The following is a 15,818-nucleotide window of genomic DNA, read 5'->3' on the forward strand; positions in this document are numbered from 1 at the left end:
ACATAAAATACGCGCGCTACATCTGTTTTATTCTGTGGAGTGTCCAGTAAACGTGTGCCCTATTCCTTCCAGTATGACATCTCTAACGCCTCAGCTTCTTTTAAAGAAGAATATTCCTAAAAGAATGTAACACTCTACAAACAGAATAGCTAAAAGAAAGAAAGAAAGAAAGAAAGAAAGAAAGAAAGAAAGAAAGAAAGAAAGAAAGAAAGAAAGAAAGAAAGAAAGAAAGAAAGAAAGAAAGAACACAATTTATAGATTCTTAAAACAAAATGGACCACAGCACTGAGGGAACCGGGGAAGGACAAACGCACACAGACTAGCTTAGAAATGTAAAAGTATTTGCAACACCCTAGGCTAAAAAAGCGACAAGGAAAACAAACGACTCCGACCTAACCGGACAAGCATGGTTTACTGTTCTCTCTGCTCAAATGGAAAGCTAAAAAACTTGCTGGGGACGAGAGGGTGAAGAGCAAATTTTTGTTTCCTTCAGACGCCAGGTCAGGAAATCAAAGTAGTCTAAACTCTCGTAATACACAGAAGCCGACAGTGTCTCAAGCCGGGAGCCCCGGAGCCTACAGCTACGGCAGGGGACTGACTCCCTTGGTCGCCCTCCCTAGCTGCCAGCGAGGGGGGCGCGAGCCCTGCGCGTCCACCGGGTCCGAGCCTAGCGGTCACCTGCCCGCGCGTCTCCCACGGACGCACGCGCCGCGCGTCTGCCGCGATCCCGCCCGCCCCGCTCACCGCCACGAAGCCCGAGGACGAGGCGACGAACACGCGGACCACCATCCTCCCGCTGCGTCAAGGACCGCCGCCGACACGGACTCAGAGGCTGAACGGGGCCGAGGCTGCTGCCGACTCACGCGCGACCGTCGGAGACGACCGCCGTGAAGCGTCCCGCTCCCGCCGCTCCGCGGATGAAAGCCCAGCGCCTCCGCCGCGGGCTGAGCGGGAGGTGGGGTGGGGCCCGGCGGCCGCGGGGGCTGACGGGAGTTGTAGTTTCTCTGGCTCCCGGCGTGACCCGGCACTAAGCTCGCGCCTACCGGCTCCTGCTTCTCGTGAATTAATGAATTAATCGTACACCCAGGTGACTCCCCTAAGCGGGAGAGGCTGTGTGGTGGGAATCCAGCTTACAAGAGAAAAGCAAACTAGACAAAGGGCTGGGTGCAGAGTCCAAGCTTGAGGTTTGTAAGCGGTGGAGGCGGGTGGGGCATCCTCCCACTAGAGACAGCCACCAAGCTGCTGAGACCCACAGTTTCAGAACCTCCTTACGCAGACACGCCCCCAGAGACTTGGGCAGCTCATGGGCTTCGACAGGTGGGGACAGTAGATTGAGCTTCTGTTTTATTCTGCAGCTCAAAAACTGTGGAAAGATTTTTTTTTTTTTTTTTTTTTTTTTTCTGCTCCCTAGAAGTGGTTTTATTGTGTAACCCAGACTGGCCTGGAACTCACTTTCCTCCTTCTCCAGCCTCCCCAGTACTGAGATTACAAACATGCACTACCGAGCCCAGTTTGTAAAAAGAATCTCTCAGGTAAATAAAACAGGCTCTCTCGCCTTTATTCCAAAGGCACTGAAAATTGGAAACCCGGATGAGAACAAGACCCATATTTTTTTTTCCTCTGCAAAACTGTAATTGTAGTAGAAAAAAGTAAGTACCCAGAGACATGAAAATCCTTATCAACACTGGGAATCAGAATCCACCACCCCCTATCCTTCACAATGGCGTCGCCTCTGTGCACCTAAGGATATTTACAGTTGAGCCAAGTCTGTGCCTTTTCGAAATCTCTGTGCATTCCAGCATGGTATCCCAGGAGGATACCATTAAAAAGAAAGCTTTCTTGTGGTGGCTAATAGGTTACGTGTAGTTCTTTAGCAGGTTATTTTTGCTTGGCTAATGCTCAAGCCTCTCATAGTTTTGTGCAAGTGAACCAGTTTTTCTCACAGAACTGTATTTACTTTCTTCCTTTTAGCAGGGGACGTCAGCAGCGTCTGGGAAGGCTGCTAATTAATCCTAAGAGAAGGAAATGAGTGATGAATTCTCCCTCGTTTGCAAGTTTCTAGCACAAATAGTTGTTTGACAGAGAACTATTGTTTTTTAAGTTTATTAATCTTTCAAGTTTCCAACCTTTCCTATTGCTTATGTTTTAAAGTTTTATTTAATTGTATTTTGTTTGTGTACATCCATTTAGAATAGCACACTTGTTGAGGTCATGGACAACTTGTGGGAATTTCTCTTTCTACCATATGAGCCAAGATTAACAGTAAGTGCCTTTACCCACTGAGCCATCTCACTGGCCCTTCTGTTGCTTATCTGAATCCACTTTTGTATAGACCTCTTTAAATTTAGTAGCGTAAAAGAGTGATGGGACTTTATTTCTTTTTAATGTTAAAACCTTAAATATAAGTTCTGCTGTTCTTGAACTTTGCTGTCACAAATATGGAAAGGAATGCAAATAAAAGATGAAATAATTTTGATAGACGTAGATACATTTTTTTCCTACATAAATATGGTCTTTACAAAAGGCACCATGTTTCTGCAGGGTAGAATTAATGTAGCAATGGAGATAAAAACTTAGTAAATGGACTCAGAACCACTCAGAGCAAAATGGATTAAAAAAAAAAAAAAACTAAGTCATTTCCTCAGTCAGCAAATTGAACTCGTGCCTGGGAAAGTCAGGCAGCATGAAGTTGTAACACAGAACTCACTTTTCAGGAGCTGTGTTAGTCATCTTCCCTGTTGCTGTGACAAATCACCTAGGATCACTTACAAGGGGAAAGGTCAGCCAGGTGTGGTAGGTCAGGCCTGCTACCCACCACTTGGAGACCAAGCAGGAGTTGGTGAGGCCACTCACTTCATGGCATGAGAAAGCAAAGGAAAAGAAAGAGCACCGCATCTCAGTGTGCGTCAAAGGGCATGCCCACAGTGGCTTAGCTTCCCGCCTAATGGCCGTACCTCCTGAAAGTCCACTGTATCCTGGAAGAGCCTCACAGACTGGAGACCAGGCCTTCAATGCCTGAACCGTTGGGAACGTTCACAATCCTAGCTGTAACTGAAGCCATCTCTGGTTCATAAAAGCCAGAGACACCAAAGGAGCAAGCCAGTAAGAGGGAGACAGTAAAGCAGGCCGGGAGTGGTAGATGCTTCAGGAAAGTCCAGGCAGGGCTGTCAGTTAGGGATGCTCAACCTACAACATGACAGGCTGGCCATCTGCCCATTTTTACAAATAAAGTTTTATTGGTGCACATTCCTTATCACTTAAGGCAAAATACAAAAAACTCCCACACTCCTCCTGGTCTGATTTTAGTACTTGCCCTTCACAGAGAAGTCTTGCCAATCCATTTCTGGTTTAACCTGTTCTGCTGCCACTGACTTGAGAGTACTGACACACCCCTGTCTATATCATAAATTCTCTGGCTTGCTTAAGCCACTACACCTGGCTTTTGTTTTGAACAAAGAACCCAAACAATTTTACACTTTATCTGTAACAGTCCAAGGACTATTTGAAGATTATTGTGATAATAATAATAACCGGCTTTTTTTTCAGTCTGGTTAAAAATTTTATTTTTAGAGATTATATGCAACAAAATATATTCTCAATCCAGGGACCAAGTGAGGAAAACAGAAACCTAGAATTAAAAAAATAAATAAATAAATAAAACAAAGCAAAAAAACAGAAAACAAAACAAAAAAAAAACAAACTCGGAGCTACTTAGATTCTGATCTATAGATAGAGCAGGCAGGTAAAGCTTGCTAACCAGACCCAGGAAACTGAGCAGGTCAAAGTTGCTGCCTTGTCCCCGTGGGTTTGATCTCCCCCCAGAAATCATGCTTGAGCATCTGGAAGATCCTTAGCATCTGGAGGAGAAAACAGGGGGCCCTTTAACACTATAATGAGGCCGATGGATTCTTTCTCAAAAAGAAATGTTCTTTATGGTGTATCAGAAACCAAAATCAGACAACAAAGGATGTGACACTATCACAAAAAGTTATCAAAATCTTAAGCACACATTGGTACAGGTGTATGCTTCCTTCTGGCTGCATTAGGATTTAAGGTATGCTGCCAGATCAGATAGCCACCATGGGTTTGAAGTAATAATGGAGAAAAACATTTTAAGACAAAACAATCTGAAAATATGAAACATCTACTGGTAACAAAACCACAACTGTTGCTACTACAGACCGCTCAGATGAGCAGAACAAGGAACTGGTGTCTTTTAATTAGCATCCAGTGACAATACAAAGATGTAATTTTTTTTTTCAGTCATGTTCATAAGCCTTCTAACTTCTACCTTTGCCTTATTGAGGTGGAAAGGGGCTTCAGGGATCCTAGGTTAAGAAGTCCTTGTGTCTGGCTGTATTCAAATGTATAGAGGTCTATGAATTAGAAAAAAAGAAAGTGTACCAGGAGACAAGAGAATTGGAGAGAGAACACGCATGGGGTGGGCCGCAATCAAAACAGTATAAAAGTGAGAACACAGTAGCACAGGACCCAAAAGACGTTTAAGTTTTAGAAAGGTGACAATAGCCAAGGGATAACCAAAAGCTAAGAGCAAAGACAGTAGACAATCACTAATCATCTGTCCAGTCAGAAATGTTTGGGCCACATCTCTATGTTGGCCCAACAGGACCTATTACAGCTTGAATCCCACTTACGGCTTAGGTGGCAGGGCTTTACAATACATTCGGGTCTTCCAAGTTCCTCCTTCAGGCTGTTATAGCAGAGATATTGAAAAGGTAGTAGAAACATGATGGGGGATGCTGCAGAAGTATTATATAAGTTGGAGCATAAGAGAGTTAAAACAATGGATGAGGAAAGGAAGCTGGCGTAGAGGGGAAGCCACTGTGACTAAGAGAGAGACAGACGTGAGCTAAGAGACAGCCTCACTTCCAGTATTGGTTTTCACGACTCCGTGTCTGTCCATTTTCTGCCCTTGAGCTGCTGCTTGCTAACCTCTCCTTTTTCTTGCACTGGTGTAAGGAGCTCCCTCATCTTAGTAGCTATGAAACAGAGCAGGACACCCAGGAAATCATGGACAGTAAGTAATGCTCCTTTGGGATTCTACCAATGACATAAACAGGGAAGGTGAGTTAGGACTGAGTGGACATAAGACAGCTTTAGGGCCCAGCATCATGAGGATAAGAACAGATATCACAGAACATCTAATTTACATAGTTGCCTAAAATATTCTGATTTTTCGCAGTCATCTTGATCTCCACTGATGCACTGAGACTAAATCATCTGCCTGTAGCTCCACCCGCCTCAGTCTTCATCAGGCACTTATATATACACGTGCCCACACAGAGACATACAGATACTCATAACTAGACACAAAAATCGCCTCTTAAAATTGATTATTGTTTATATAGTTCTAGGCAACACATTATAGAAAATTCTAACACTCTAAATTAATCTAATATCTTGTAAACAATTGCTGTGTCATAATAAACACAATATTTTTGCCTATAGGTTCTAGTTGAATTCAGAGACCATTTCTGATTCCTCAGAAATGCATTGCTAATGATTTTTCTGAATTCAATTTAATTTCTCATTATGCCAGGCTTATAAAGGCCATTTATGACAATTGCAACAACAAAAGTATAAAAAAATGTTTATATAGAGACACAATTATAGAAAATAGAAAATCAAATTGTTGTAGCAATTATATTTTTGTTTTTCTGAAGTTTTGAAAGACATACTAGATGAAAACTATGAACATTTGGTTTTAGTGCATTTTTTTAAAGACAGAGAGAGAGAGAGTCTCATATAGCCTGGGCTGTCTAAAAACTGATCCTCCTTTCTCCACCCACCCAGTGCTAGAATTTCAGGTGTGTACTACTATGCCTGGCTTTTCCAGAGCTTTTTAATACCAGAAGATGTGCAATTTTGGAAGGAGTAACAAGGTCTTCTTTTAATTCCTCAACTATTTCCTAAAAGTAAAACCATAAGGGTAAATTAGAACAAAGAACAACTTGACATGAGTTCATTGTTCTTCCTCCGTCCTTGGTAACCACCTCGATCCTCTCATTCAGAGACAGTTCAGACTGCCCAGCACTCCATGCTTAGCAGCCAGAGCTCTGGGGTTAAAATTGCATGCATCTAGACCATGTGGAATTCCTCTAACACTGACGGGGGAGCCTACCTTCCTTCAGAGGCACTGATCTCACCCACCTGTCACTAAGTCCTTGACAAGATGAAGCACTCATTAATGGAGGGTAAGGCATCTGGTGTTAATCTCCCTCTTGTTGTAAATCAGCTGTATTTGAAAATTTCATTAAATTCTTCTTCAGAGAGCAACATAGTGAAATAAATGACTTGTCATTTTATTCACAGTTTACATTTGCTTAGAAATAGATCAGCCCATTTGATTTAGTTCAAATTGTTTGTTGAATACCTCCTCCCCATTAGTAACCCATCAAATTCCTTTATTCAGTCATTTTTAATTATTTTCAAGTCCAGAAAAATGTTAATAATGTTTCTGTTATCTTACCTTAAATGAGAGCTGTGTATGATTCTGCTGAAAAGAATCTTTGTAGTACGAGCAAAAGTTACTAGTAGAAAAGTCATAGTTTGGAGGGTTAAAACATCCCCAGTGTCTGCTTCCTTCTGTTTACTACATGTTGGTTTTGTTCATTTGTTTGGAATAGTGTGGTGTGTGTGTGTGTGTGTGTGTGTGTGTTGTGGAAATGGATATTAGACTCTAAAGGGCTTCTCTACCCCAGCTAGTTCCCAAATAATAAAGACAGAGACATCTTGGATTTATAAGAGCTTTAAAACACAGTAGGTTTTAAGCCTAGGCAGATATTAACCCTCTAAACTGTTTTGCTATCTCCCAGATACACATACAGTGTTATTTGCCTTAATCGTTCCTGTCTGGGACACTTCTGTTCTCTCAGGCCAGCCCTCATGGCTATGTGCTCATGGTCCATACTGCCCCATGGTGACTTCCTTCTCTCTACTTCCTCTTCTCCTGCTTCTTCTCTGCTTCCTCTCTCCTCCCAGCCTTCTCTCAGACCCCAAGACCTGGAACCTAAGCCCCATGCTACCTTTTCTGCCCAGTCACAGGCTCCAGCAACTTCATCAACCAATCAACTTTAAATTAGGTAGAGCAAGGTTTACACAACAAAGAGAGGTGTATGTGAGAATGTGCTCATCTGGGAGCAGTGATTAGTATTAAAATGCATAGCACTGGACCAACCCATAACGTGTACACATGTGTGTGTGCCTGCCAGGGGGTCGAGTTCAGAGGATGGCCAGTGTGGGAGACGGCATTTTTTCAGTACTGAATAGCAACCTGTCAGTCTTACAGACAGGCTTCTCTGTTCTTCTGTCCACCTCTGCTCCACATCAACTTGACATGGCCAAACCTGACAAACTTCCAACAACATGAGTGACAGCAAGTTATTCTGTTTAAAACAAACAGACAAACAGAAATGTGTGCACGAAGATGCAAAGAGCAGGAATTTATTTCTTGTCGTTCTGCAGGCTGGCAGGTCCCCATGAAAAAGCACTGGCAGCCTCGGCGTCCAGTGAAGGCAGGCCTCTTTCCTCTCTCATGCTGAGATTTTATCGCTTTGACCTTACATGGGGGAAGGGGCTCCCTAGTTCCCCAAAGAACAATCATTATTCTCCCTCCTCCTCTTCTTCCTCTCTCTTTTACCAGTCAAGAGAGTAGAGTGACAGCTCACGTGGTCATGTGCTTGCCAGGTAAGGCTGAGGGCCTGAGTTCACTTATAATCCTAGTCCTGAGGAGGCAGAAACAAGCGGATTCCTGGGATTCTTCTCTTTCTAGGTCAGTGAAAGACCTCTTCTCAAATGCAGAAAACCTCCTCAGAAGCCACATCCAAGACTGACCTCTGCCCCCCCCATCTGTGGGCACAGGTCTCAGTTTAACCTGCACCTTAACAGCTCCATCTCCAAACGCAATCTCATCTAAGGTGCTGCAGATTAGAAACTCAGCCTATATATACATCAGTGGATGGGGACTCAAGTCTACCCACTACAGTGAGTGTCTAAGATGAGTTAGTAACTGCAAGATCCGTTACCCCATGGTTTGTGTCCATGTGAAATCCCTGTGGCCGAGTACCTGTGACGAAAAGAGTTATAGGAAGGTCATACACAGGTCTGGAGGTTCCACAGCATCGCATTAGTTCTGATGAGGCCTCGCGGTGGGTGGCACCACAGCAGCAGATCACATGAGAGCAAGAGAATTCACCCTAAGTCAGGCCCCAGAGAGTGGAAGCTCACAATCCCTTCATAACACAAGCCCCCAAGAACTCTACCTCCCACTTACATCCCAGCCCAGTCTCCCAACTCTCCATCTCTCAGCACAGCCTCCCTGAAAATTAGCACGGGAACCGTGGGAGGAAAACCTACACCCAAACCGGAGTGATGCAGAGGTAACAAGGTTCCTCCTCGTTAAGATTGGCACAGAGCCTCTGGGTTCAGCTACTTCTGTTGCCTTTTTTTTAATCCTTTGTGAGTGTTATTTATGAGCTCTGTGACTATGAATTTGAGAAAGGTACAGACTCTTGCCAAACACCAGTTTCTTTCACTGTCATAAAACAATAAAATGAAACTCCCTTAAAAAAAAAAAAAAAAAAAAAAGGAAAACCCTTACAGAACAAAAAACAAAACCCAAGACAGGAAGGGGAAAGTGGGGGAGTTTTGTGCTGTGGGCTTTGGAGAGGCGTGTGGAAAAGCCAGCGGATAGCGCACTGATAAGCCAGTGCAGTGTGCTATTCTCAGAAATTGGAAACATTTGCTTTGAAAATGGGAGTTTCAGCTTCATCCTGCAATACGATCCTTCCTTACTATCCATTAAACCCAAACCATGGCTTCTGAACATGAGTGAGATTCTGTGGGCCTTTGTTTTTCTCCTAAATTGCCTTGAAGGTGTACTAAGAGGAAAATATTTCCCACTTGTGCCTTCTAGAGGCTGCATCCAAGCTCCACCCCTCCCCTCATCTTTCCGTCTAAATAGGGCACAGCCCTGTGGTTGAAAACGGTCCATAGCAGCAGCAGCAGGATCCCTGTCTGCCCTCATCAACTCCAAGGGTAAGTGGGGCAGGCAGGAGGCATACTTGTAGGCCTAGGCTCTACCTGGCATTTCCTGCTCAGCCCATCTGGAAAGCCTTAGAGGTAGTCCAAACCCCAGATGGACAAGAAGGGATAAATAAAAGCAAATGGCCCACAGCAAAGGGATGAAAGCTGAGCTGAGTTGTTCCCAGACTAGCAAGAGTACTGCTGAGCCCGGCATAGTATCAAAAAGACAGAAATACTGTTAAAAACAAAACAAAACAAAACAAAAACATACAGATAAATGTGATTTTTAAAAACCCAGTAACTTAACGATGGAAAGTAAAGACTTAATTAATGGTGTTGTTTTGTTTTGTTTTGTTTTTTAAAGTGTAATCTGTCCAAAATCAGGAGAAGGGACAGGTAAAGGCATTTGGTGACCCCGAGTCTATCTACTAGGGAGTCCAAAGAAGGTGTTGCCACTGTCCTCCTTGGAAGTGTGAGAGCCAAAGTAATACTTTAAGTTTTAATTACTGTGCCTAAGTGATCACCTGTAGGCAGGAGGCACATGGTCGGGGAGTATGTCAGGATATATGCTTGCCCCTGACTGGACTGGGTGGAAAACATGTGGCCTTGTGGTTTGCCTTTCTAGGCCTCTGCAAAAATGTGACTCTTTGCCATTTTCTGGGAACCTAGGAATGGACCTGGCCAAAGTCCATCATCCTGGTCAGTGTCTAATTAAAGCTGACTTCAAATCTGGCTCAAAATTGGGATAGTGGTCTTATCCTCAAATTAATAGGAGGAGCAGTGTGGTTCCTGTGAGGTGATCCCTTCTGCTTTAGGGTTCTGCCTTTCCATCAGAGAAAAAAAATCTCCCTTGTTTTTAGGGGTAATCTATCTTGTAAGGCTTTGGAGTGTTTTTTTAACTTAAGGTAAGGTGTGTGTTGGTTTAGAACAGTGACTTTTAGCACATTTGGCACAGAAAGGAAATGGTATAAGGTGGGTATTACCTGTTTTAAAATGGACACACCTTGGTGATTGACAAGCCTGTTCAGAGTTAAACAGAAGTCTGATCTGAAGCAAAGAAGACACATAGAAAGGAAGACATCCATGCTGGGCTTTCTTCCTGTTTTAGTTACCATGTGAGCACAAGGGATGCAGCAATGGCTTATAGCAAAAGCAGCTTATTAGTGTCTATTATAGTTCATGATGAAATGTTCAGGAGTGAAGTTCCAAAGTGTCTGTTACTTGTTATAAAAAAAAATGAACTTACTGGGCATGGTGACACACGTCTATAATCTCAGCACTCAGGGAGGCAGAGGAAGGCGAATCTCTGTGAGTTCAAGGTCAGCCTGGTCTACAAATCGAGTGTAGGACAGCCAAGGCTACACAGAGAAACTCTGTCTTGAAAAAATAAAAAATAAACAACTTGGTAGATAATACATATGATCAAAGGATCAAAAAAAATGATAAAATATTAATGGTGATTGAATCAAAGTGGTATTTTCCTAACCAAAAGTCCAGTAAAAACTCAGATACAAAATAGAGTCAGCGATAGCATCTGGCCCCTTCCTAATGCTGTGACTCTTAGTATAGTTCTTCATATTATGGTGACCCCTGACCATAAAACTATTGTCATTGCAATTTCATAACTGTCATTTTGCTACTGTTTTGAGTCGTAATGTGAATATCTGATAGGCAGGTAGTCTTACACAGCCCCTGTGAAAGTGTAGTTCAATCCCAAATAAATCACAACTCACAGTATGAGGACTGCTGAAATAGTCTATGCATTTTTTTTCCTGAATCATCAAACAGAGCTCCCCAAAGTGACAAGGCAGAACTTGAGAGATAGAAAGGAATGTGGGGACCATCTTCTCTAACTTTCGAACGCTGCCAAGGGAGGAGAGCTGGTCCCTGAGCACAAAGGTTGTTAGAGTCAGGCCCAGCTTCCTTGAGGCTTTGTTCTTTCTTCCCGGGAGGAGACTGAGCTGCAGAATGAGAAAGACACAGATGCAAAGCCTTTCTCCGCATCATGGGCAAGGCAATTAATGTCACTGAGGTGTATCTTTCTCGTCAGTTAACAAGAATAGTAAACGCTTCTCACATAGCCATTATGAGAATAATGTGAGGAAAAATGTGTGCAAAGGACTCGGAGGAGATCTGCCTTGCTGCTTGGCCTTAATACTGGCCCCCAGAGCCTCTGCAACCTCCCTCTATTTTTCTGCCTCTGTGGTTTTTTTCTACAGATAACCTTTTCTGCATCCTTCTCACTGGCGTATTCAGGAGTTATCCCACGAGGAAGACTGCCATGTAAATGAGCTCCTGTTTCTCCTGGGCTGTTCCGGCTTTGCCATCTGATGGGAGCCATGCTGCGCCATTCTGCTGAGAGAAAAAAAAATGTCACCAACAGCTGTACAGGGCCCTGCTGCCTTCTAAGCACAACAGGAGGAAGTGGCTGTAGCCCGTGTTATCATCAAATAAAACCCTGAAGAAATTGAGGACATTTAGAAAACATATTTTTTCCTATGCAAATATAAAATATCAGAAAATATAAGCCCAGAAAAGAATTTGACATTTAGTGTACTGTGAGCTACAACCCACACAGGAAGAGCCAAAGGCTTCTGAAGTTAAAAATAATTTGTCAAATATTTAATGAGTGTCAGAAACTAGACAAGGCATTCTGCTGGTCTATTCATACTTAATCCCGATGACAACCCCTTGAGGAAAACTTTCTCCTCTCACCAGACAGTTTGAAGCATAAATGGATTTGGAAGGTTTTTCTGTGCTTCCAAAGATGATAGAGGATTTGTGTATAATAAGACAGAATATGTATCTCAGTACATAGAGTGTTTCATGTTTCAACTTTAGTAACCTCGTTCTCTGCAACTCCCCATCAGTGCCCCTCTCCACTGTACCTTATTTCCTCTCTTCCTTGAAATTGCCTGTTTTCTCTACTTTTTATGGTTTTGCCTAGCCCAGTGGCTTTCAACCTAACCTTTTAATATAGGCCCTCATGTTGTGGTGACCCCCCCAACCACAAAATTATTTTCATTGCTACTTCAAAACTGTTGCTACCGTCATGGATCATAATGTGAGTATTTGTGTTTTCTAATGCTCTTAGGCCACCCCTGTGAAAAGGTCATTAGACCCCTAAAGGCGTGGCCACCCACAGGTTGAGAACTGCTGGCCTAAACTGTGTCAAGTGAGCTGCCAGGCTTTCTTCAACACTGGACTCAAGTGTCACTTTGGAAAAATCTTCCTAAATTCATCAAGTTAATTTAAGTAACTTCTTCTATGGTCCCCTAAAAGTCCATGCTGATTCTGTGCCAGTACTTTTAGGTCATAAATGATCGGACTTGGATTTTCTTTACTATATGTATTAGACTTTGTATGTCCAACCTCATTCCCCTTCAACATTAGGTCCATAAAGCAGAGTGGATGGATGGATGGATGGATAAATGAATATGGAGGATGAAGGCTACCCTGGCTTTACCTTTAATAGCATGAGTTGGAGAAGGAATGAACACTTTTGGCAATGGTCTGAAAAATAATGAACTACTAATGGGTCAATTTGCCTCCATCAAACACTGTCTATTCCAAAGAGGCATATTTATCACTGAACCCAATAATTGAACCATGCCGTGAAGGTCAATGAACTTGAGACCTGAGTTCTAGTCTTTGCCTTCCCTCACTTTTTTCCCTATAACTGTTTTCCTGTGTGACCATAGAATAGTTATTTGAATTGTAATTTGGATAGTATTTTTTAGCTTGGACCCAACTCAACGTGTCAAAGCAAATACTAAAATATGAATTAGAATGAGCAACAAACAAGTGCTAATGAGATTGCTCAGCAGGTAAAAGTGTCTGACACCAAGCCTGATGACCTGAGTTTGACCCCTGGGACCACTTGGTGGAAGAAGACAATTTGAATGAACCAAGTTGTTCTCTGACCTCCACTTGTACTATTTGGCATATGAGTCCCAACTCGTCTTCATATTCGCAAAACATATACAAATGTAATTTTTTAAAAAGGATAAACAACAAACAAGAGACTATAGAGAGATTAGGGTTGGATCTGGGCATGTGGCATGGTCATATGTGAATGTTTTTCTTCCTGTGGATCAAAGTGGAGATGCTTAAAACACTTCCTTCTAGAAAGTTCCGGCTCTAAAACTCAACATGTGTAGAATGTTTGCGGCTCCTCTTTTCAAATCCAAAGTTGAGAATGAGCAGGAAATGATATTTTAAGGAAAAAAAGAAAATATCCACACCTCTAGTAAGGAAAGTGGGGACTGCTGGACAGACTCACTTACCAGCTTTTAGATCACTTTCCTCTGGCTGGACTGCTTTACCAGGCCGCAGGGGAAGAGGACATATTCAGTCCTGTAGCTTGATGAGCTGGGGTGGATAGGAAAGGGAGCTCCCCTTGTCTGAGGAAGAGGCAAAGGGGAAAGGGAGAGGAAGAGTGGGTGGGGTTGGGAGGGAGGAAGGATGGGGCCACAACCATGATGTAAAGTGAATAAAAAAATTAATTAATTTAAAAAATATCCACACCAACCTTTTGCAACTTTAGATCCTGCTAATGAGGCAGTTATGCTGTACTTCCTCAGTCCAGGAGTGTTCATGACAGGGTAATGACAGGCCCCACTCTTCCAGGCTGACACGGGGTCTAGTTGAGTAGCTTTGTATGCTGGGGTTATAGGAAACCCTTCAGGGCCTCAACATGCCATGTGAAGGTCCTTGTTAACTGTAGCACATCTTCCAAGGCAGAAAGTAAAGGAGAGAGGAGGGGTGAGCCCTTTGTTAGGGTTTCATCGCTGGAAGAGACACCAGGACCACAGCAACTCTTATAAAGAAAAACATTTAGTTAGCGTTGGTTTACAGTTTCAGAGGTTTAGTCCATTGTTGTCATAGAAGAAAGCATGGCGGTGTACAGGCAGACATGGTGCTGGAGGAGCCGAGAGTTCTACATCTGGATCCACAGGCAGCAGAAGGAAACTGTATACCACACTGGACGTAGCTCGAACCTAGGAAACTTCAAAGCCCTCCCTCACAGAGACACATTTTCTCCAAGGCCACGCCTACTCAGACAAGGCCACACCTCCTAATAGTACCACTCCCTATGGGCCAAGCATTCAAACCCGTTCATCTATAGGGCCATACCTATTCAAACCACCACAGGGGGTAAGAGGAGGAGAAGAGGGGGTGGGAAGGTGGCTTAGTCAGTAAATCACGGGCCACACCAGGATGAAAACCCGAGTCTGGATTCCCATCACTCACATAGAAAGCTACCTGTGAAGACCTAGGCCTGTAACCTCAGCACCGGAGAGGCAGACACAAGTGGATCTCTGTGGCTTACCTGTCTACCAGCCAGTTCAGCCAAATTGGCATTCTCAAGGTTCAGAGACCAAGGCTGGCTCAAACAAGTCAATAGGGCGGGGAGTGACTGAGGAAGAAAACCAGTATCAACTTTGACCTCCCTGGGCACGTGGGCCAGCCCTCACCACCACCAAACATACACAAACACAGAGGGATCGGGAAAAGAACAAAGGGGAAGGGAGGTGGGGAGAAAAAGGGAAGAGGATGAGTTAATAGTTCTTCCTTCAAAATCATACTACCATTCTGTAGATTCCCCTTCCTGTTGTGTATCATGAGAAATCTAGTCCCCCTTAAAGGCCCAATTACTATAAACTAATACGGTAGAACTAACGTGTACACGGGGCTGCTGGTTTGGCTAAGGTCTGCATTTGACTCCCAGGGGAAGCATAAATTCATATCTTAGCTCTCAAGATTATAATCCGGTCACTATTCAGTGAGTGTTCGTCAGCACCCGTTCTGTGCCTCGTTGCTCCCTAAAGGCCTGGCTTTCTAAGACGCAGTGTGCTAGCAGCCTCACAGTGGGACATCTGCTGGCTCTACTCCTGACACATGCTCATCACTCAACCTAGGCACTATGGACCTGATGGTGTCCTTATTGGAAGCTCCCTACAGTCATCCTCTTGAGGCACCATGTTCTCAGTCCCCTGGGTAGAGACCCAAAAAAAGGTCTTCCTTCCCATGTTTCCTGGTCCTGTGCCTGTCCTTAGACCAGCTCCTCTTCCAAGGGTTTGGCTGCCCACTGTGTCCTGGGCTTCCCTGGAGCAACAATGAGGCAGGATCTTGGGAGGGCACAGGGAATGCTTATGGAGGAAAAGCAGCCTAGGAGCTGGGGCTGTGCTCAGCACACTATTGCAAATGCACAGAGCTCCTTTTCTGGGTACCATAGCGGTCTTCTGCCCTCTCACTGTGATACCCACTTCCTTCTCAACCCCACCTCTCTGGAGCCAAAGCTCAGGTGAGAGAGGACCCTGCTTCCAATCACTTCGATGTTCTGAATGGTGTTTCTTCAAGGAAAGGATGGATCAAATAGGTTCCTCCTGCCCTGGAGTAACTGCAGGTAGAGGTTCCAAAGTCCATGCAAACAGTGCCTCAAGTTTACACAAGAGCCTGATCTCGGGGAACAAATATTGTCAGATGAGGAGAATGACTTCAACCCCCTCTCCACACAGTTTCCTTTAAAATACACCCAGAAAGTAAAGGCTGTTAATATATATTGTAAACAATCAGACAGTGGTTTAAGATGAGCCTGTGTTCCCTAGTGTAAAATATGAGAGCTAAAGCGCTTTTCTTTGCTCGTAACTTTTCAAGCATTTTAAGAACGAAGCTTCATGTACTTGAACAGATGGATTTTGGTCCAGGGTTCGATGCTAGGATAAGCATAGAGAGGAGCTTAAAAACTTTCCTCCTTTTGAACTGCAGAT

The 15,818-nt window shown here is 43.7% G+C and overlaps 2 protein-coding genes across 2 annotated transcripts in view; both read right to left on the minus strand.

The window, feature by feature from the left end:
- The window catches only part of Sh3bgrl2 (SH3 domain binding glutamate rich protein like 2), a 55,240-nt gene extending 54,278 nt beyond the window's left edge, over positions 1-962 (minus strand). The window contains exon 1 of the mRNA XM_021633299.2: positions 745-962. Within this exon, the coding sequence (XP_021488974.1) occupies positions 745-789 (45 nt within the window). The 5' untranslated portion in view covers positions 790-962. The remainder of the gene's footprint in view (positions 1-744) is intronic.
- On the minus strand, positions 826-14,439 carry LOC132654809 (uncharacterized). The gene is made up of 6 exons (XM_060386098.1): positions 13,577-14,439; positions 11,270-11,397; positions 10,719-11,006; positions 5,871-5,930; positions 2,955-3,015; positions 826-1,052 (listed from the first exon to the last, which is right to left on the minus strand). The coding sequence occupies exons 1-6, from the start codon at positions 13,641-13,643 to the stop codon at positions 826-828; spliced, it is 831 nt and encodes a 276-aa protein (XP_060242081.1). The 5' UTR covers positions 13,644-14,439.
- Between the last annotated feature and the right edge of the window lie 1,379 nt (positions 14,440-15,818).

The sequence above is a fragment of the Meriones unguiculatus genome, chromosome 6 (genome assembly GCF_030254825.1).
Source record: "Meriones unguiculatus strain TT.TT164.6M chromosome 6, Bangor_MerUng_6.1, whole genome shotgun sequence".
Lineage (NCBI taxonomy): Eukaryota > Metazoa > Chordata > Mammalia > Rodentia > Muridae > Meriones > Meriones unguiculatus.

What these genes read in the sequence shown, in the direction of transcription:
- LOC132654809 (XM_060386098.1), bottom strand. Translation starts at nt 13,643, where the DNA reads ATGAACACTCCTGGACTGAGGAAGTACAGCATAACTGCCTCATTAGCA. An exon ending in AGGATCTAAAGTTGCAAAAG is followed by an intron (nt 11,398 to 13,576) that starts GTTGGTGTGGAT and finishes TTCTCTCAGCAG; the next exon opens with AATGGCGCAGCATGGCTCCC. An exon ending in GTGAGAAGGATGCAGAAAAG is followed by an intron (nt 11,007 to 11,269) that starts GTTATCTGTAGA and finishes CTCATTCTGCAG; the next exon opens with CTCAGTCTCCTCCCGGGAAG.